Source organism: Perca flavescens, chromosome 9, assembly GCF_004354835.1.
Source record: "Perca flavescens isolate YP-PL-M2 chromosome 9, PFLA_1.0, whole genome shotgun sequence".
NCBI classification, from domain to species: Eukaryota; Metazoa; Chordata; class Actinopteri; order Perciformes; family Percidae; genus Perca; species Perca flavescens.
Genome location: NC_041339.1, coordinates 15,835,901 through 15,856,621, shown reverse-complemented (window position 1 = coordinate 15,856,621; position 20,721 = coordinate 15,835,901). Strand labels below are relative to the sequence as shown.

Genomic DNA, 20,721 nt, shown 5'->3' with positions numbered 1-20,721 from the left:
TGGTGGCCCCCTTACAGCAACTAGGGGTCCCAGACCTCCTGTTGAAGATCTCTGCCAAAGAGAGTCTTGAGTACTGAGGACAAGCCAGGACACTGGTCAGGAACTCAGTTTGTTGGGTGATGTCTTGTCCTGCTTTCCAGCACAGTAAGTTTTCCTCTCATAATTAGACATATAAAGTTTTATTTTTGTCTGGAAAACACTTTCTCACATTCTCAACTATTTCACTTAATGAATATTCAAGTAATTGTCAAAGTTGTTTTCTGTTTATGCACCGACACATCTGGCACATTTAAGCATTTTTTGTTGGTAACAACTATAGCAAATCAGAAATTTGAAAGTCAACCGACATCTAGACTGGGCACGATGGTGTCTGGGTTTCATATAATCATTGTTTTAAAAGTGTTGAATGACTATTTAAATGTGAAGCTGCTACAAATTACACACTCAATGTGTACACAAAATGTTTGAATATCAAACTTTCACCATCAGTAGATTTATGCAAAGGCGGATGCAAAAAGTGTATTGCTTCCTTCTAATAGAGACAGCAGATTTGTTCATATCCTCTTCAGGTACAACAGAGCTGGACTGCAGCGGCCTTCAAGCCTACAGCGGGTCAATGTTGAAACACTTTCAACACTTTATAGCTGCTTTATGGATGCAGTCAGCCAGGGGAGGATATTATCTCTGAGAGGCCACCCATATATTTTCACCTGGGTGCCAAACTGAAGGCTGCTCTACTTGATAGAGGTCTTGACCTGCGTCCCCCAGAGGTTGTGCCCAGCAGCGTTGGAGACTTTCTGTGGGCATCCTTCCTCTACAATGATCCCAGTAATCCTACTGGTCTGAGATAGAGGGTTTCTGGTCCTCACAGGAGGCTGCCTCATAGGCCAGTCTGCCTCAGCAGGCCACCTGTTGTGTGCCGGTCTGGGGTTTAGAGATGGTCTCATGCAGGCAGAGAACAAGACTAGCACTAGATGACAAACTGGGATGTAAAGAAATGTACAAAAATCCCAAATTAACTAAATGAAAAGGAGTTGTGTTATACAAATGCATCATTATTACTGGACCTGGATCTGCCTCTGACAAAGTTTACTATGACATATTACACTCAAGTTTTATATTAGGTTTTGTTGCTACTTTATTTTTATACAAGAAAATGTAATGTAAAGCTATTCCTCATTAATATTAATGTTTTTTGGTCAATGTTGTGAACAAAGGTGGTATCAGGTCCCATTCATAGTTTTAATACCATGTGTCATTCATGTATGCCTTTAAGTGAAATTCAAACTCAACGTCGGAGTAAATGATCAAAAATACAAGAAGAACTGAGAAGATTGTTAGTGTCAAAATGGATCAGTTACAGCAACTCTGCACTACATTCATTTCAGTCAGGGCAACATGACCTTTATAGTTAAATGATTTCAGGTTACCAAGACATGTCATCCCTTTGTGGAAACACTAGCGGTCGTATTTCTGACTCACTGGATAACAAAAAGATACCCACACTACCTGCCTGTAGCCATTCATAAGGCAATAACAGCTGACAGTGGCTGTCCTGTTATCTTTTCCAGTGGTTGGGCTGTGTGTACAGTTGATCACACTGTGACTTGCTGTGTTTGTGGACAGTAGAGGTATATTGATGAGTAAACAGGACTCTCGCCTTTGCCAGCAGCTGTTGGGTCAGATGCCAAGTGATGGGCAACACGTCATGAAGGAGCTGTTTGCACTGCCGCAGCTGGCTTTTCCCAGATAACAAATTAATTATCTTCGCAAGCCGTGTACCTTTCTTAAGTATAGCCTGACATGTATGTGCTATTGTGTTTTTTTATGGTTTTTTTAACAGAAACACACCATATACCTGACAATCAAATCCCATTTTAGCTTTATTTATCAAACATATAGGTGCCACAAACATGTATGACGTCTGCAGTAACATCACAGCATACACATTCGCTAATTTGTTCTTGAATAACTATCTTGACACAACGCAGGTTACTCACTCACAGCAGTTGATGCAAACAAAAATTTGAACATTTCTTTCAAAGTGTGCGAAGAAAAAAAAAAAGAATTTGGCTGAGATTTACCAGGCTTACAGGAACAGCTTTCGTGACTCAGAGAAGCTTGGCTGTACATCTTCTTTCCCGACGTAGGTTGACAAGCACTAACTGCAGGAATTTTAGCCTTAACTGTTTTATACAACAAGAAGTACACAGACAGACAGGCACTTGGATTAAGGTATCATCTCCTGTTCCTGTTCCTGTTCCTGGCAGAGTAAAGTACACATTGGGACTGAGCAATAAACATTCAACAACACAACACACCGAATAAGCTACAAACAGAGAGGTTTACAGAGGTAACACATTTCAGTCTACAGTCTGAGAGTCTGCTGGCCATTTAACAGGCTCTTTTGTCTGTGGTCTCCCCTTTAAAGATGCCAATTACCAGTAGTCATGTCAATCACACCAGACATTTCCACCTGTAATCAGCCAAAACAAAAGCCCATGCTACGTAGAGGAAGTGTTCTGGCCAGGCAGCATCTGTGTGAGAGTGCTCGCCTTGCTGTCAGAGGTCAAGGCGGTGTAATCTCCTGCGACAGCCATGTCAGACATCTCTGACATGCGCGGCTCGCCGGCTCCGTCCTGACAGCCCGGCGGAGCTGTGTCGCCCCCGTGGCTGGAGCTGGACTTGTGGGAGGAGGTGGGGGAGTTGGTGGGGCTGAGCTGGACGGCCGTGGTGTCCTGCAGCGTGTGCTCGCTCGTCTCCATCTCAAACGCTGCCGTCCCCATCCGCATCAGCCCCCACTTCTCACCTGCTTTAGCCTTGTGGGCCATGTGGGCCGGGGGCCTCCTGCTGACCACACAGCACGCTGTGAAGAAGGCCAGGGCTATCAATAAAAGAAGAGGACCGATGACGATGGGGGGGTTGCCAGTAGGGATGTAGGTGCCAAAGGCGAAAGCTCCCACCAGGGTGATGTTGATGCCGGCCAGCATGACGCACAGGCCGCAGGCGCAGCACAGCGCCGGGGAGGGCAAGCTCTGGTGCCGCAGGGCGCGCTGCTTGGGGACCTTCTTGGGAGCAGATGGTCTGGAGGTTTTTTCAGGTAGCACCATGTCTCATGGAGAGCTCTGTGAGACCCAGAGAAGCTGATGAGACTGACTGATCATCACTTTACACAGAAGAGAGAGAGAGAGAGAGAGAGAGAGAGAGAGAGACAAGAGGCTGAAGAGCATATGGGAGACGTTTTAGAGGCTGTTATACACTTTAAATGTTTTTCTAACACTTTGATTGATTATTTTAAACAACATACATTCTTAAAATGCTACAAAAAGAAATCCTCCATAAATGTAACTAATTATAGAAGTTACACCCACTGAGAAAGGTTTTCACACAGCAATAAATAGGCTAACAGCAATAATAACGCACAAAAACATGTAATATACATTCGGCAATACCTCTAAATGAGCAGCTATTTCTAGTGACACTTAAAATAAATTAATGTTAAAAAAATAAGCGATACTAAAATATCAAAACCATAGGCTATTTTCTTCACTGCTGGTCACGCAGCCAGACGAAGAAAGAAGAGAACAACCATACAGCAACATTGTTGTGTACTTTCCTCAGTGTTACTTACCTTAGATCAGACCCATGATCCTCTGCGATGTTTTGCCGCCTTCCGTCCGTCCATCACGTTGCGCAGCAAGAGCCGTGGAGTCCAGCAGAGAGACAGCAGAGAGACAGCAGAGTGACGCTGCTGCTGCTCACACGCCGCAGCTTAACATAAAGATGGACCACTGGCGGCGCTAAAGGGCTCTGAAACGAACCGGCCAATCAAATCGAGGGCAATAAAGTTTTTTTTGCACTCGTGTGCACTCAATAAATGCACATGTGATCCATTTTCTAAGGGAGTTCTGAGAAATGAGTAGAAACTCAGATACACAGGATGTTAGGGTGGGAACGTTACTGCTTCTTGTTTCGTTAAATCCATTATTAAATTATAATGAAAGTGCATTTTGTTGTTTTATACTTTGGTTATGTGGATACACACACACACTCACACACACACACACACACACACACACACACACACACACACACACACACACACACACACACACACACACACACACACACACACACACACACACACACACACACACACACACACACACACCTCTGCTTTAACAAGGACATCTGCCAGAGCGATGCTATCTCATCAGTGTCCGGGCAGGTTAATCACACCCTCTTCCTGTCCTTGCTAACCTGACTCCGCCAGATGGATTGCTTCGCATTTGCTCGGCATATCCATCTGGGAACTTTCCGTTGGAGAACTTTTGGGAAGGGGCGGAATACTGGTTATTTGATTGGATGAACCATCTGTCTATCACCTATGTTGGTGATAGACGGGCCAAATCAACCAATCAGACCCACGAAGCGTATGAAAATACAACAAGCCCGCCCCTGCTGCTGCAGGCAAAGCATAGCTCATAAACTCAGCATGCAAGTAACATGTCGGTAAAGGATATTTGCCGTTTGTGTAACGAGAATTTAGGAATAAAAGGCACCATTTCAGGTTTCCGGACCATATTCCAAAAGAAGGATCCAAGAGAAAAAAAGCATTAGCGAGCGGCTAACAGAATTAGGGCTACCGCTGGCCACCTCAAAACCAACGCTGATTGGCCCGGTCGTTTGGCTAACGGCTCCAAATTTTCTCTGCCTCCAGATCAAGGGGGTAAGCTTCGCTTCAGAACTCGAGCCATCATGGCGCCATTTTGTTGCTAACTGGCCCTCACCTCCTGTTAGCATTCCGCTGACTGCCATTTTTTTTTTTACGTCACTTGACTGCGAATAACTTTACATCTGAAGCGTTTAAAGACTCTATTTGTCCGTTGTTTAGTTCCAAAGAAACACGACAATGTATAAAAGGCTTCATTACCTTGTACCTCACGTTATGGCTCCGTAGCAGACGTTTTTGTAAAAATAAGCTAACGATTGTGTCATAACCAAGTGACTTACTGTCGCATAGCAGAGGAATTACCGTATAGTACAGGAGAAGCTCGCAGGCAGTTTCGACTTACATGAGATGTTTAGGTTTAATTACTAATGTTAACTAGCATGTTAGTTAGCAATAATTAGCCTGTGCCCATGTTATCTCCTTACATACACCTACAGTCTCCGTATCTGTAAGATTGGGAATGATTGAGATTTCTCTTGGCACAGCTACCAGAAGACTTACAACTTTCAGACACGTTGCTCACGTCACATTCTCTCAGTTGGAGGCTGCGCAGTAAAGCTGGCCATCACCGGAAAAGTGCTTCTAATAGCCTTCACTGGTCTCCGTCCAGAGCAACGGGGTCTGTTGGTCCATTATACATTGTCTATGCTCAAGATGCCAGACTGATCTGCGAGTGGAAAACTGGAGCTCGCGAGATCAGGACGGTCTCACGAGGCTATGTCCTTTCACCATCCTCTCAGCATTCAATGCAAAAGTACCAAAGGACGCTCGCTGAATAAAAGCTATTTACTCCTATATGGAAGAGAAACTCATTTGATCAGTACAGCTGAATGAGATATTGCATTAAAAGGCATAAAGAGTAAATTATTTTATGAATGTAACAGATTAAACAGGAGATGTTAAGGATATTTTTATTGAGAACACAGCATGCCAGTGAAAATATGCTCCACACTGAGAGCTTTAGGTATTAGACCCCATAAGAGAGTCCATAATTGCACACAAATTACTGTATCTCATTTGATGCCATTACATAATGATGGGGGGGGGGGGAAACAAACAAGTCCTTTTATGATTCATAACGGGGGAGAGAGGGCTTAAACGTAGCAAGCGGTTGGATAATGTGCGTGTATTCGCTCTGAGCAAATCTCTGACAATTCCTTCCAGCCTATGAAGGACCTTTGTTGCTATAGGGATGGGGTGGCCATGGCAACAGTGTGAAATCAGGGGATGTGTCATTAAGCAGGAAACACATGAAGTTAATAGGGTTATGGAAAACAGAGGTGATAGACTGCCATTGGTGACCCCATTCACACATTGACGGGGTCAATAATGAGAGATACAAAAAAGATGTCTCTTTAAAAAAAAAAAAAAAAAAAAAAAAAGCTCAAAAGGAACTTGATGGACTTAAGAAGTCTTAGCATGGTTAGTCCATTATTCTTTCCCTTGGCACATGCAGAGCCAGTCACAGAACCAAAACTACAAAACTAAACAATATACAAATACTTGTATAAAAATAAATCCCTTTCAACCTGTTTGGAATCCTCTATCTTACTACAAAGTGTAACATTACTATACATACAACCTCTTTAGGTCTTACTAGCTACATAACAACCAAAACAAATTCAGCAAAATCTAAGTCATTCACACTAAAAACACTCTGACATATCAAATCAATAGGACAATTAGGAACTAAGACTAAGTCTTTTTGGGATGGTGTTACATCGTTAGAGTAACAAACGTGCAAAGACATGGTGCAAAAAAAAATAAAATAAGCTAATATCAGATTCTAATGAGGATAAAAAGTTGTTAAAACCACCTTAAAAAAGATAATTACTGCAGGTGTGGGTTTCACATTGTTAGACCAAACTGATTATTTACGATAATCTTCTCCCTTTCAGATAAACCAAATAAGAGACTTATTTTAAAGTACATCAGTGCTACAGGTAAATTGTGTTGAAGTGAAAGCTAGAATTGGAAGGAAATACAAAACTATTTGATCGAAGGGTCTCCTCTAACTTCAACATCCATTCACGTTCTGTCACTTTCTGAAAATTTTACGTAGCATCGACAAGAATGACTTTTAAAAAAAAAAAAAAAAAAAAAAAAAAAAGTCAAATGGAGAAAAGCCCATTTTCAGAGATGGACAGTCTCCTCTAAGTACATCCACACACTTCAAATCACATACACTGACATGCTTGGAAAAAAAAAAAACAAAAAAAGATAACTCATCCCTTTCCTCCAGTGACTGAGAAACATTTACATAAAATATTAACCAGATTAAATAAAATCTATCAAAATGGTATAATATTGCATTAGGACAGCAACAGCTGCAAACTTGTGCTGAGCCAACGTAATGCTGTGTTGCTCATGATATGTACTGTTTAGATAGTCAATAGAAACTGCTGGCATTAAGAGCGGTTTCTGCTGTATTGGGGTCATTGTAAATCTTAAAATCATTGGACAGAAAATAAACAACTCTGTTAAGACTAAGCGTAAAAGGAAACCCAAAGCTATTCTCAAATAAAACTGTTGTTTAAAACTCAGGCAGCTTAAAAAAAAAACATTTCCTGGACAAATCTCAGGAGTTTCAACTATGTTTTCAATTAGGAGGTGGTAGCCGACGATTAACTGTCCCCTTGGTGCTTAAACTCTCTCTAGGTGATAAGATTACTGGCCATGGGGAAAGAGCGTTTACACCAATAACAGTTAAGTCTCTTCTGATGCTACAAGGCCACACACAGACACACACACACAGACACACACACACACACACACTCTCTCTTTAGGCTGTGAGGTCGTCCGAAGCGGGTGCGAAGTCCGTGGTGCGCAGGGCGTTGGACTGCGCCCGTCTGCGGGCCAGTCTGGAGTTGGAAGGAGGAGAAAGCCTCATGGAGCAGACGATGGCGCCGACATCCTCCTGCTGCTCGTCATGATGGGAGAGCTGCCGGTTAAAGGCGATGGCTTCTGCTGCAAACTGGGTCAGGTCCTTAGTGCTGCTGTTCCTGGAACAAGGGAGGAGGCAGAAGAGAGACCATTTTTACCTTTGTACCATCTACACATTCCCCATGGCACAACACACACACACACACACACACACACACACACACACACACACACACACACACACACACACACACACACACACACACACACACACACACACACACACACAACTGTCCTATTAAAATGTAATAATAGTACAGTTGTGATGATTGCTTTTATCTGAATATACTTCGTATGTAGAGAATTTTAAAATAATACCATTTGGTTTAAAGCACCTTAAAACCTTAGTAAATACATTTGACTCGACTTTCTAAGCCGCCTGTCATACCTCTGTAGAATATGAGGAGTTGGAAGACCTCTCTCTGGAGCGTTCTGTAAAGAAAAAAAAATAAAGAAAAAAAAATAGTTGATTTAAAAATCAATTTGCAAAAAATAGCAGTGAATGAGTGATACAGTGGTGTTGTATCAGACAATATTAGAGTACCAAATACAAAACAGCTATTCTCAGGGTGCAATTTGTGAAAAAAAAATAATAATAATAATGAAATAATGAAATCCCCCTTCAATAGCATGGATAGTGGCCCTCAGCCAGGCATGCCAAAACACTTATTTATGAACTTCAATATTCAATGGAAAATAATCTCAAAATGAAATAGCACTACATAACAATAAAACACAGCGCTTTCAAGCCGGGGAGTTCATTTCCTGGTGAAAACAAAATACTTTCACCCAGGAAACGCGTGTTCGTTCCTCGGGAGCGTTTTGATCCAAACCACAATCTTATTCCTAAACTTAACTAGTCGTCTAGGTGTCTAAGCTTAACCGTTGTCACCGCATGACGATCACTTTTTTCCCCGGCTCAACTCCACTACCACGGGCCCCTGAAAGAGTCGTCATCTGGCGGTGCCTGTAGCCGGCTCACAGTCACCTATCGGCAGCTGAACACATCTACCAACTGCCACTATGATTTTATCTTTATATCGCACTATAGACCGTTCATGTTAGAGCACTTTACTGAGGTTAAAATACTTTTATTTTAGGTATATAACATATGGTCTATTGTAGAAGTAATCCCACACACCTTCCCCACCCCCCCCTGGGAAATCGCACCCTGACTATTCAAGTGCACAGATGTAATAAAACCTACCCCCTGCACCCAAGGGTGCTTGAGGACCTGAGCAGCACTCAGGCGCAGAGTTGCGTCCCGAACCAACAGCTTGGATATGAGATCCTTGGCCCCCTCGGTGATGTGATCCCAGTCCTTGTCTGGAAATTCATACTTGCCCTGCTGGATGCTCTCAAACAGGTGACTCTGAGGAGAGGATAGGACACAAGGAGCTGTAAAACCGTTCAGCTGTGGGTGGTTTGGTTATGCAGGGGTAGTGAAGTGGAACCACAACATTCTCCGTGCTGACATTTGGATCAGCATTAGAGTGTCTGCATGTGTGTCTGATGGTGACAAAATGCTCTGGAGGAGAGATTAAACATTAAACCTGGATAATAATCAGGTGACAACGGAGGAAACCCATTCATGTCCAGAATTACAGACGCAGTCACACCTAAATCAAGCTATACAGTCACACACACTTTTTGTTCCTAATGGTTAAAAGAATACACTTAGATTAGATCTCGCTAAGCCAAGAGGCACATGTACTATGCAACCCATATAACCGCAACCCATGCCTATAGCAAGTTCCCAGAGCCCGAGGTCACATCTTAAAATGTCTTGCTTGTCGGACCAACAGTTTAAAACTGAGCAAACACAGCGGCTGATTGGGCGGACCTACCTGGCACGTTCTGCAGGTTTCTCCCCGGTCCCAGCCACAGTCGGTGCCACAGTGGCCTGTAAAGGGGGGGCTGCCGCTCAGCAGGATGTAGAGGATGACCCCGAGACTCCATAGGTCACAGCGTTTGTCGTAGAACGAGGCCTCATCGGTGAACACCTCCACTACCTCTGGGGCCATGTACTCTGCTGAGCCACACTAGGATAGGGGAAAAATAAAAAAAATAAAGCACATGGGAAGAGTCCGAAAACTGTTAACCATACATTTGTTCAGTGTGTGTCTGTGCGCTATGAATTCAAAACTAGACTGCTACCGGTGTGGTGAGCTCTGGAGTCGTTATGGGCGTACAGGCACTGCTAAGCTTCACTCCACTTCCCAAGTCAAAATCACAGATCTTTACTGGGGACACCTGAGTAGAAATATGGGAGAAAACACATTAGACTGTTATACCTCTAGGAACAAATAATGTCCTTCTGAAAGCTCCCTGTCCTTTAAAAGCCACTTACCCAATCTGTGTATTCACAAAGGATGTTCTCCAGCTTAAGGTCTCTATGGGCAATGCCTGCAGAAAAGCACATTGTCACCATAACGAAAAATAAATAAATAAAAGAAATCCACAGATATTCTATTTGGAAATCCAAAGTATATCAGTTTGGATGTTGATGACTTGCCTTTAGTGTGTAGGAAATCAAGAGCTTGGGCAATGTCCCTGACCACTTTACTGGCCTCTAGCTCATCAAAGTACTTCCGGTTCTGGATGTGTGTAAGAATGGAGCCTAAAAAAGGAAGAGAAGCAATCAGTGTGTATTTATAATGAGTCCTCTGAAAAAGCTCAGTGTATGAAGACTGTGTAACTGTTGAGCTATTCTTTTATACTTACCGCCACGCAGCTTTTCAAAGACCAAATAAAAGCAGGAGCTGTCTTCAAAGAACTGGATCAATTCCAAAATGTTGCTGGATTAAGAGATTTCCGAATGATTAGAATATGTTTCCTAATTAGTTTAAAGAAAATAAAAAGAAGTCTTATACAAAATGCACTCACTTGTTTCCTTGACACTGGTAGAGAGTCTCCACTTCTCGAAAGACTCTGCTGCGGCTGTGCCCTGCACTCTTTTCTATGATCTTTATAAAAACAAAACAACATATTAAACACATTAAACATTAAGAAGTTTTATGCAGTTTTCGCTTCTTGCTCGCAGGTTTCTCTACAGAGCTCCACCTACAGCTTCAGAATAGATATTTGGAACACTGTGTAAAAACTGGCTCGGTCAGTCTACCGTTTCCTCTCTTTCTCTCTTCCTCCGACAATGCTTTCTGCTTCTTTTTTTGCAAGCTCAGCCATGATGATAGTGTGAACAATTCCATCGCTACTTTGTTCTTATAGCTAACCGGTTCCTGGATGTGTGTTCAGTGCCGTGAAGCAATTTGTTACGTCGCGAGACCTGATACCACGCAATACTTCCTGGCACTGAGGCCAAGAGCTCACCTGCCAAAAGTTGCAAGGGTGGTTTTTCCGCTCACAGGCGCTAGGGGGGAGCGAGACGACTACCATTCAACTCGAAAAAAGTCATATAACCATTCCAATGACTCCGAAGCTGTTCAGTTAAGGTAAATTAAGCTAAAAAAAACTGCAAAGTTCCCCTTTAAAAAAAGATTTGTCAGCATTTATGCAAACCCTTACATGAGGTAAGCCCAAAATGTGATCCAAAACTATTTCCACAACTGTCAAGGTTGTCCATCAGGTACGACACAAGCCAGATTTTGCTACAGGTGTTATTTTGGTAAAGCAGTGCACATTTTACATCCTTAACACAATAAAAGCACAGGATTTATTTTTTTTTAAACTGCATCCAACAAGCAGCATTTCCTTAAGAAAAATATAGCCTTACTCACCTTCACAGCAAACTCCTGTCCATTTTGCAGACTTATGCATCCTTGAACTTTAGCATAAGCCCCCTGACCGAGCACCTCATCCGTCAGTTTGTACAGATCTGAAAAAAAAGGTGACATACATGAGACGCCGGTCGGTGTTTGTTTCCTCTTTTGATTTTTGATGTTTTACAATAACATCAGCTTGGTTACCATCAAAAGTGCCTGTGGAGCTGTCTGTTGCTCTAGTTCTTTTCTTCTTCTTTCTTTTAGCTGCATCTGGGATATTCACTGGCTGGCTTTTCTCAATTTCTGTAGCAAAAAAAAAAAAAAAAAAAAAAACATATGCAAGCTAATCAGTTAAAACAGTCCAGACTTTGCCAGTGTGTTATTGTATGCACCGTTAATTTCAGTAGATCCAGAGCGGCTCTGAATTATAGCGCTGTTGTACCTGCTGGGCCCTGTGAAAGGTGCTGTCTCTCCTCTGAAGCAACCCCGTTCTCCTGAGTTCCCCCGCAGCTCTGCCCTACTTGGCCCACAGCCAGGGACTTCTCCTGTAACACAGAGAAGGAGGCCGCATCGGGGGCGCGAGAGCAGCCAGAGAGAGAGATCAGGTGGTGTTACAGTGGAGAAAGCACGAGAAGGAATACATAATTATTTGTTCTTAGTGTTAAAGGTCCCATGACATGGTGCTTTTTGGATGCTTTTACATAGACCTTAGTGGTCCCCTAATACTGTATCTGAAGTATCTTTCCCAAAATTCAGCCTTGGTGCAGAATTACAGCCACTAGAGCCAGTCCCACAATGAGCTTTCCTTATGACCTCATAAGGAGCAAGATTCCAGATCGGCCCATCTGAGCTTTCATTTTCTCAAAGGAAGAGCAGGATACCCAGGGCTCGGTTTACACCTATCACCATTTCTAGCCACTGGGGGACCATAGGCAGGCTGGGGGAACGCATATTAATGTTAAAAAAACTCATAAAGTGAAATTTTCATGCCATGGGTTCTTTAAATTGTGACAAACTTAAAATGTCCCCCCCCCAAAAAACGTTTTAAAACACTTATCAAACTGTCTCCAGCAGGCTAACACATATCATTGACAAAACCTTCTTTTGCAAACTACTATTGCAACCTAGCTGCTGTTATCTCCCCCTCTGGCAACGTGCCAAAACAGTGGCCTGATGAGAATACAGGAAGAACCATGACAGGCCTTGCCTCACCCTGGACATTACCAGAGGCATGACTCATGGGGAATGATGAAACTTCTACACTTCTGTACAGATAACCTTAACAGTTAGTGGACTGCTTTCTAGCAGCTACCTAGGTGGTATTTAACACAACATGTTTCAGCAAGTTAAAGGTATTGGAATACCCAGTATTAACAGTTTTACTTTTACACTTACCTGGAGAGACTGCTGGAAGGTTTGCAACTCCGTCGTTATGCTGTGCCTCACCATGTCTGCCCACTGAAAGTAACAAATACTGAGTTAGTCTGGAAAAGACTACATTGACAGAGAACACGATAACAAGTCATTAAAAGTGGTGGGAAGTCAAAGAATTTGAGCAATAAAAAGTAAGTAAAAACTCTATTAATCACCCCGCGGTAAACTGACGTGTACCAAAACAGTTTCCTCTTTCTTTCACGCTCTTCTGTCAAATTTTGTTTTGGTCTGTTCGTGGTTATTGAGTAACAGAAGCCGCAGAAGTACGTTTAGCTATAATATCCAGCCTTACACCAGCTCAAAAAGGTATAGCTAGCAGATATGTAATCCTTAATCCTTAAATATCTGCAAAAGGAGCGACAGCTAACAATTGCCACATCGTTACTTAACATTAGCACGTTTGCTTCACACATCTAGGCACCCTTACCAAGACGAAGCAATGTTACGTTAAAAAAGATTAACCAGGACATTAGGAAAGCTAGAGTTAGCGTTTACTGTTGACTGTATAATCCGATGTTATTGTCGTTAGCTACCCCGAGCTAGCTAGCAAGTACCCTAACGATTTACGTCTATTTGCATAACGTTCGTACTTAAATACCGGTCAGGTCTCGTTAAATCGAAAAAACATAAATGCAATAAAGCCTTCAAACCTGGACTCTGTGTCCAAAACCAGCCAAATCCCCTCTGTCAAAGCCTCTCACAGCTGATGTAAGCATCCATCGCTAGCTGAAATCCATCAGTCAGACAACCAGTGACGCGCAGGGCGGGAAAACCACATAAACATACGCTTGCCCCGCCCATTTTTGCCTACCTCCTTCTCCCATTGGTCGACAATATGGCTACCATACCGACGTCACTTGGCTTGATTCCCCGTCACACCCAGGTCACTCCACGTAGTAGGGATTTTTTGTGCATGATGATGATGACGTTTATTTACAGATGCAGATGTTGACAGGTCAGCAGCAGAAGTAGTCTATATGCATACAGTCTATGAATATACGGCTCACAACACATATCTACAATGTTTCATCATTATTATTTTTAGTTTACAGTTAGCCTAATCATCCTTGTCTTTATTTATCCGGTGAAAAATCTCTTTGTCTGTGTTGGTTTTGGCCTGAACCAAGCCTTTAACCCTTGTATGGTGTTTGGGTCTGTGGGAAAAATTATGCTATTTATTATTTCTTCTAACTCAAACTCATTGGCCTTGGCTCATTTTCTGTGAAGAACATAAAAAATATGTAGATAAACTATGTTTTCTTTCTGCACCTGCTATTCCCACACAAAGTTACAAAATTGTTACATTTCAAGCACTTTCACCTTTTCTGATTAAGTTCTAGGAAATAAGCATCAATTATTATCAAAAATCTTCTTTCCATTTTTTTTACCTTTTTTATAATAGAATTTCCTTGTTTTCCCACAAAAAACGAAAATTATCATATGATCATAAATGTAATCTCACAAGGGTAAATGGCAAATATGAACCATAAATGATGTATATATCATTGGTAATTGAGCTAAAAAATATATGTTAAGTATTTTTACATAAATTGTTATGGCTGTTGATTTAAAAGCCTAATAATGTGGTGGGTCCACCAGCCCCGGGAACATTGGCTGTGTAACAAAAATATGAACACCACACAAGAGTTAAAGCAAATATATGATTAAAAAAATATATATAAGTAGCCTAAATGTCTTTTGTCTTTTCACTTATGTGATACAGTGTTGACTTTTTATAATGAAAAAATATTCATGACCTAATGTTTTTTGTACAAATGTTTGTGACGCAGTGCAAAACCACATTTCCAAAAGCACTGATCATTTTTAGGTGGCATTTTTATGTTCAAACTATGAAAAACTTCAAATAAAATACAAACTTTCATTCAACAAATAAGACTCAACACGGTATATAACAAAGATCCAACATAAACATGCACAGGAGGAAAGAAAAAGCATGAGTACAGAAGTTGTATTGTAAACCAACACAAAGCCCTATAATGATGGCTTCAAGCACCACAGTTACTGTTAGTAAAAACCTCTGTGAGGGCACAGTGCCACCATCTGAAGAAGTGTGGTAAGTTAGTGGACCTTCCCAGTTATGCATAGAAAACCACTCATACAACTTTATGTAAAGTTGTTCTTTGTTAATGGATGTCTGTTTGTTCTTTGAGTGTTTTGAAGCCGATGATTTCTCACGGGGCTCAGATAATGTCAACATGTAAACTCCTTTTGTCCATGTGGTTTTGTTTAATTGCATATCTTCTCTGTCATCTCTTTCTGTAGGAAGAGAAAAGAAAAGACATGTTTAACACATCAAATTCATATTGTACGAGGAGATGAATGATTGTTACGAAGGGCAATCTATACTTATAAAATGAAACACATTATTTCTTATCACGAGACACTCTTGTTCCTTTAAGACCAACAACAACAAAAATTGCCTTGGGTACTAAAGGTGAGACAATAAAATAGGGTCTGTTTACAAGATTCATCTTTTCTGCAGTTTGTTGACATAAATGTTGCATCCCTGTTTCACTTTAGGAAGGGAATTACACAGCCCGGGCTTCATAATGAGGATAACTGAAGCCTTTTATTGACACTTAAAGCACCATTTTCCATCTGGTCATATGTGATGGAGGTCCCTTTGTTGGAAAAAAGCAACAACTACACAAACTCTTATTACTGCTCAATGTCAGCTACTTCTCTCTCTAATGAGAGTTGGTGCTTCAAACCAAAACCATTTTCTATAAAGCAGTTAACGAGGGTCTATCATGATTGAAAATTGGGGGAAAAGCGAATGCTAATTCCATTCCCAGTGTCAAATGGAAAATGATTGTTATCTAAGGGAGAACAAGTAGTCCGTGTGGCTTCAAACGAAAAAAAATTGCTGTAATTTTCTTTGCACTGCATGCGCACCAGCTGGAAAAACACCCCTGACATGAGGATAAAACTCAACCTCACCAAGCATGCTGCACAATAAGGTTATAGATGGCAGGATGGCTGATATTTTCTGCGAGACTGACAGTAATCAGAGCAATACTGACAACCCTGCCAACACAAAAACATCCATTTGATCCTCTTTCTCACGCTCCCCGTCGTCCATCTCACACATCGGAGGTCGAGCTATTGTCTCACCAGAGGCTCCAGTTCAGAGTGATCAATGAGGTTGAACTCTGAGATGAAGTAGTAGTAGTGCTTGTAGCAGGTATTGATGTGGGCCTCTGCACCCATGCTGCAGATGCTGTCAAAGTGATGGATGTAAACATGTACAAACACCCTGAAGAGACGGCTTAGGATCTTCTTGCACACCTGCTGGAAGTTCTTGGGAAAAGGTACACCTAGAAGAAAAAAAACGAGAAACGTGTTACATACTTTAATAAACTGAGAAATTGTTTGATTTAAATCTGTCACAAAAATTGAATTATTGTCTTTATTGAAACACATCCATTAGCAGATGTAATATTCTGTAAGTAATACGATTTCTCCTCAACAGCATCAATCGTTGAGTGCTAGATAGTAGCTTAATAAAAAAACGATTTGCATGGACAATGTATTTAAGTGACTAGAAGTCATTCCGAGCACAGCCTCTTTTTAGGTACTGGTTTGATAAAAGTGGACATAAAAGAGAAAAGATATGACCTGTAACTTAATACTGTATTGCACCTTTATTCAAAATTGTTTAACAACACAATTTTTCAGTTACATGAGGGCCCCAGTCAGTCTTATAAGTGCCTTTATGTCTTTATTTCTGCAGTTACTGTGGATTAGCTCTTCCTATTTGACGAAGTAGAAATTATAATTTGGTTAAAACAAAGAAAAGAAGAAGAGAAAGTTTGTTTAAGAGGAAAATGAACAAACAAATACGATTAGTTAGTTACGATAGTTTGAGCCTAATCTTTAGTACATTTACTGCCACTATAACCAATAACATAAGGAGTTGTGCGAATACATAATACAACTAGAGAGGCACTCTGAGAGCGCAGACCTCCGCCAAGGCATGCCCTATCTCACAATGTTAATGCAATGTGAATTTTTGTAGCCAGGAACAACTTTTTCTGATTATTCCAACACCACAGAATGCAGCACAAACTATCTTGCAATGTTTAACAAAAGTAAGATAATCTGTGTCTGCCCCGTGATTCGGATCTGCTCCAAAATATAATGGGTCCTTCCTTGGCCCATTATATTGGCCCAAGTTTCATGAAAATGGGTCCAGTAGTTTTTCCGTAATCCTGACAGACAAACAAACCAACAAACAAATGGCCAAAGAGACAAAACCCATTTACACCTATGGGAAAGGTTTTAATTTCACCTGACCTGCATGTCTATGGACTAATAGGCAACTAGCGCTCCCAGAGGACACTCCTGCAAAATCCACACAGAGAGGCCCCTGATTCTCTCCTCTAATAAATGTTGACTGTCAAATCTGGTGCTGAGATAAAATACCACCGCCATCACCCATTCTATCTCCCCTAAATGTCAACCTCATTGTTTAATTAACCTCTGCTGGAACATTATCATCCCATTTGAGGTGTTAATGAAGGGGAACAGCATTGATGCAGCACAACGTCAGTGCGGACAGCAATCAGTCATGTATTAGGTTACACACTCAATAATAGTTCTGATGCCTTCATTTGTAGACTCCTCACACACCTACTCTGGTGGGGAAGATGTCCTCATTATTGATGAGCGACTCTATCCAGTCCATCAGCAGGTTCATGTACTTAAGAGCGGGCAGCTTGGTGGGTTTCTTGTAGTCGTCACCGTCCTGCCACCTGTACTCGTACCTCAGCCCCCCAGACATGATGGGACACGTGCGCTCGGAGCAGTACTCGCTCACCGTGCCGTAGATCAAGTTGATCCTGTTGAAGAAATCCACCACATGGACCGCAATCCAGTCGTTGATGTTCTCTCCCTCCGGCAGCTGCACCACTTTCCTCAGGTCCAAGCCGGACTTGAGCGAGGCCTGGGCCTTCTTGTAAAGTTCAAAGCGCTGCGTGCCCGGTTCAAACCGCTTTCTCGGCCTGAACGTTTTGTCTTTGCTGAACACTTGTCCAAGACACAACGCCATTGGCTCAGCCGCTTCACCTGAGATAAGGGGAGAATACGCTCTCCAGAATAATAATTAGTTTTGTGTTTGATAAAGTGTCACCTTCCTGAGCGACAGAAACAGGATGGCTTCAGCTCGGAAATCAGGTCACAGGGGGTCAGCGTCTGTCATGTAAAGATTGCAGGGAGCTCTTGTTTCTGTGAAGAAGAAGAACAAAAGAAGTCAGAGGCCTAATTAATTGCCTGTCAATCCACTGCTTTAGGCCAGAATGGCCAAAAATTGCATATGACCAAAACATCAAAAGGTATAACTACAAACTGTACATATCATTGTCACATTGTTTATAAAGGGGTCATATAAACCGTGAAGTATGCATGACATCAAAATTCACAAGCCAAACATTTTCAAGAACTACATCATTAAAATGACTCATGTACATACTGCATGTACATACTCCCCCCAACCCCCCCACCCACCCCGACTAAGGGCAAACCAGTGAGTTCATCCCAAAGGTGCCATTGTTGCCTCTACTGCTCTGTGCGACCAAGATAACCTTATCACAAGATTTTCAGTGGCACCCATGGATAACAAATAGCAACAGTTTGAGTCGGTTGTGGCCAAATTCAGGCCACTAGAGTTAAACATAATAGAGAAAATGAATGGCATGCTGCGACTCACTAAAGATTAACCATTTCTAGTGAGTATTCTGACAGAAAATGTCACAGTACAATGATCGCTTTGCCTCGAGCCTCATTTAGAACTATGAGGTATAAAGGTAGACGCTATGACGAAGTAACTTTAAGTTTGGTGTAAAAAAGAAGAAAAAAACAGAACATGACAACTGATGAAAAACACAGCGTCAGTTCCCCCTTCTGGGAAATGAGTCCTGGGATATGTAACGCAACCAATACATTATTGACAAGTGATTTGTTTTTCTTTCTTATAGCTTTTAACCATCTGGCTGATAATGCACACTGATCAGGAGCATGCCCTCGCTGAAGGGCTGGTTATGTGATCCAAAGCCTTTATTGTTATGATAATAAAACATAATGTTCTCATTTGAATATTAACTACAGTAAGTGGGTCATTATAGGAAAATATTGTGGGCAGGGCAAGGGTTACATTTTATTGTGTTACACTCCGCTGAGTTGTGCGTTTCCATTCAGCAATTTGGAAGACAGTAGCATATGTTGCTTTTACAGATTTGACACTGCAGTCACATTTTAGTGACTGTGGTTGCAATATGATACTATGTCTGCATTTGTGTTCAATTTTGTACTGGCTGCCTCAACGTTTCCTGTAGTTGTTTCTCTGTGACTCAGATTAGCAGAAGTTTCAGCCTCTGCATAATCATGTGTGCTCATGTTATGGACCAAGCACGGTGGTTTGTTGTGAACTTTTGTTGCCCTCGTTTCAGAAGACTCACAATCCAAAGACTCCTCACACTAGGTTCTGTTCACTCTTATTCATCACTGAAACAGTGAGGATTCCAAATGCAAACAGCATTTGGAATATGAGAAGGGTACTTTTTCTTTCCACTAGCTTTCACAGTCTGCCTGATCACTGCACACCACTGGGGGAGCATGAATACGTGGTCATGAGATAGCTCCTAATTTGTCCATAACAAAAGGGCTTCTGAGGAAGGATCATAGTTACAAGTCTGTCATTCAGTATACTCCATTCAGGGAGAAACAGTTCCAGCGAAACATTAAACTTGGACACTTTTTGTACTGAAGACAGTAATGGTTTGTAAAAAAAAAAAAAAAAAAAGAGAGAGCACTTTAAGTCTCCCAGCGTGCCTCAACAGCCTCAGACTAAAGCCTGTCTGATTACGCACTGTTGGCATGCTTTCACAGTTTTTCTGGAATTGGCCTCCACACTGCAGGCTAACACAAGTCGGCTCAAGACCAGACACATAAATGAGAAAGAAAAAAAAGAAGGCACTGCAAGTAACCAGAAACAAAGGAAGAGGGAGGTCAAAAACAAGAGATTACAGAATGGAAAAAAAAAAAGCTGTCTGCACTGTACCTGGATGAATTCCTACAGCGGAGGAATGTGGTAGGAAGTTGTGGGAAGTTCAGGGAGGATTCAGGCTCCGGAGCCCTTCTCTTTAAACTCCCTGTGCAGGAAAGCTCCAGCAGCTCTGCCCCCCTCTAGCTCCTCTGGATCCTGTCCCTCTCTGCCGGGGCACTAACAGACCGAGAGGCTCCAACTTCACTCAGCAGCAGAGACAACACAGTAAAGAGAAGAAAAAAAAGTTGTTTGGCTTCTCTTCCTGTGGATGATGTCACATCCTGATTTTGCCTTCTGCCCTCTGTCGTCTATGTGTGTGTGTGTGTGTGTGTGTGTGTGTGTGTGTGTGTGTGTGTGTGTGTGTGTGTGTGTGTGTGTGTGTGTCTGTGCCTGTGCCTGTGTGTGTGTGTGTGTGTGTGTGTGTGTGTGTGTGTGTGTGGAGGACCTATAAATTAAAAGAGAAAAAGGGCTGGAAAAGGTCTCTCGAAACCCCCACTCAGCTTTCCCCGTTTTCCATTTCTTTCCTTTCTTCTCATCCTGTAGACATAGGAGCCAGCCCACTTGTCCCATCAAAGTCCAGCCCTCTGGTAAAGGTCCTGAGAAAACAACCCCTCCTCTTAAGCCACATATAGGACAGAAAATGCAGAATGATCCCACAAACATTTCTGGATGTTTGGCAGTCCATGCCCCTCTTTATTGTGTGCAGTCTCAATAACATATCATTTAAATTCTTGGCATTTTTAAGATATTGTCATTGAACTCAGGGCTGCACCTTAAAAAAGAAAGTGCTAGTCTCCAAATAAAATGCATTTAAATCATGAACAAAT

General features: G+C 41.9%; 3 protein-coding genes across 6 annotated transcripts; all 3 read right to left on the bottom strand.

Moving 5' to 3' along the window:
- Positions 1–1,877: 1,877 nt before the first annotated feature.
- On the bottom strand, positions 1,878–4,028 carry tmem275a (transmembrane protein 275a). 4 transcript variants are annotated; one of them, XM_028588246.1, is made up of 2 exons: positions 3,632–4,028; positions 1,878–3,166 (listed from the first exon to the last, which is right to left on the bottom strand). In XM_028588246.1, exon 2 carries the CDS (start codon positions 3,108–3,110, stop codon positions 2,505–2,507), a length of 606 nt encoding a protein of 201 aa, XP_028444047.1. In that variant the 5' UTR covers positions 3,111–3,166; positions 3,632–4,028; the 3' UTR covers positions 1,878–2,504. The 4 variants fall into 4 exon arrangements, with proteins under 4 accessions (XP_028444047.1, XP_028444046.1, XP_028444048.1 ...); XM_028588245.1 differs by having other exon boundaries at positions 1,878–3,125; XM_028588247.1 differs by lacking the exon at positions 3,632–4,028 and adding an exon at positions 3,453–3,605.
- A 2,069-nt stretch (positions 4,029–6,097) lies between these two features.
- mknk1 (MAPK interacting serine/threonine kinase 1) lies at positions 6,098–13,572 on the bottom strand. The gene is made up of 14 exons (XM_028587365.1): positions 13,482–13,572; positions 12,793–12,855; positions 11,840–11,942; positions 11,602–11,700; positions 11,413–11,510; positions 10,562–10,641; positions 10,400–10,473; positions 10,191–10,295; positions 10,026–10,081; positions 9,833–9,928; positions 9,523–9,717; positions 8,883–9,047; positions 8,064–8,107; positions 6,098–7,734 (listed from the first exon to the last, which is right to left on the bottom strand). Exons 1-14 carry the CDS (start codon positions 13,545–13,547, stop codon positions 7,515–7,517), a joined length of 1,464 nt encoding a protein of 487 aa, XP_028443166.1. The 5' UTR covers positions 13,548–13,572; the 3' UTR covers positions 6,098–7,514.
- Positions 13,573–14,649: 1,077 nt separating this feature from the next.
- On the bottom strand, positions 14,650–20,209 carry mob3c (MOB kinase activator 3C). The gene is made up of 4 exons (XM_028587710.1): positions 19,910–20,209; positions 17,485–18,078; positions 15,967–16,169; positions 14,650–15,108 (listed from the first exon to the last, which is right to left on the bottom strand). The coding sequence occupies exons 2-4, from the start codon at positions 17,900–17,902 to the stop codon at positions 15,079–15,081; spliced, it is 651 nt and encodes a 216-aa protein (XP_028443511.1). The 5' UTR covers positions 17,903–18,078; positions 19,910–20,209; the 3' UTR covers positions 14,650–15,078.
- Positions 20,210–20,721: the final 512 nt, after the last annotated feature.

What these genes read in the sequence shown, in the direction of transcription:
- mknk1 (XM_028587365.1), bottom strand. Translation starts at nt 13,547, where the DNA reads ATGCTTACATCAGCTGTGAGAGGCTTTGACAGAGGGGATTTGGCTGGT. An exon ending in CTCCAGAGCTCACCACACCG is followed by an intron (nt 9,718 to 9,832) that starts GTAGCAGTCTAG and finishes CCCCTATCCTAG; the next exon opens with TGTGGCTCAGCAGAGTACAT. An exon ending in AAACCTGCAGAACGTGCCAG is followed by an intron (nt 9,048 to 9,522) that starts GTAGGTCCGCCC and finishes TCCTCTCCTCAG; the next exon opens with AGTCACCTGTTTGAGAGCAT.
- mob3c (XM_028587710.1), bottom strand. Translation starts at nt 17,902, where the DNA reads ATGGCGTTGTGTCTTGGACAAGTGTTCAGCAAAGACAAAACGTTCAGG. An exon ending in CATCTTCCCCACCAGAGTAG is followed by an intron (nt 16,170 to 17,484) that starts GTGTGTGAGGAG and finishes TTTTTCTTCTAG; the next exon opens with GTGTACCTTTTCCCAAGAAC. An exon ending in ACTCTGAACTGGAGCCTCTG is followed by an intron (nt 15,109 to 15,966) that starts GTGAGACAATAG and finishes CTCTTCCTACAG; the next exon opens with AAAGAGATGACAGAGAAGAT.
- tmem275a (XM_028588246.1), bottom strand. Translation starts at nt 3,110, where the DNA reads ATGGTGCTACCTGAAAAAACCTCCAGACCATCTGCTCCCAAGAAGGTC.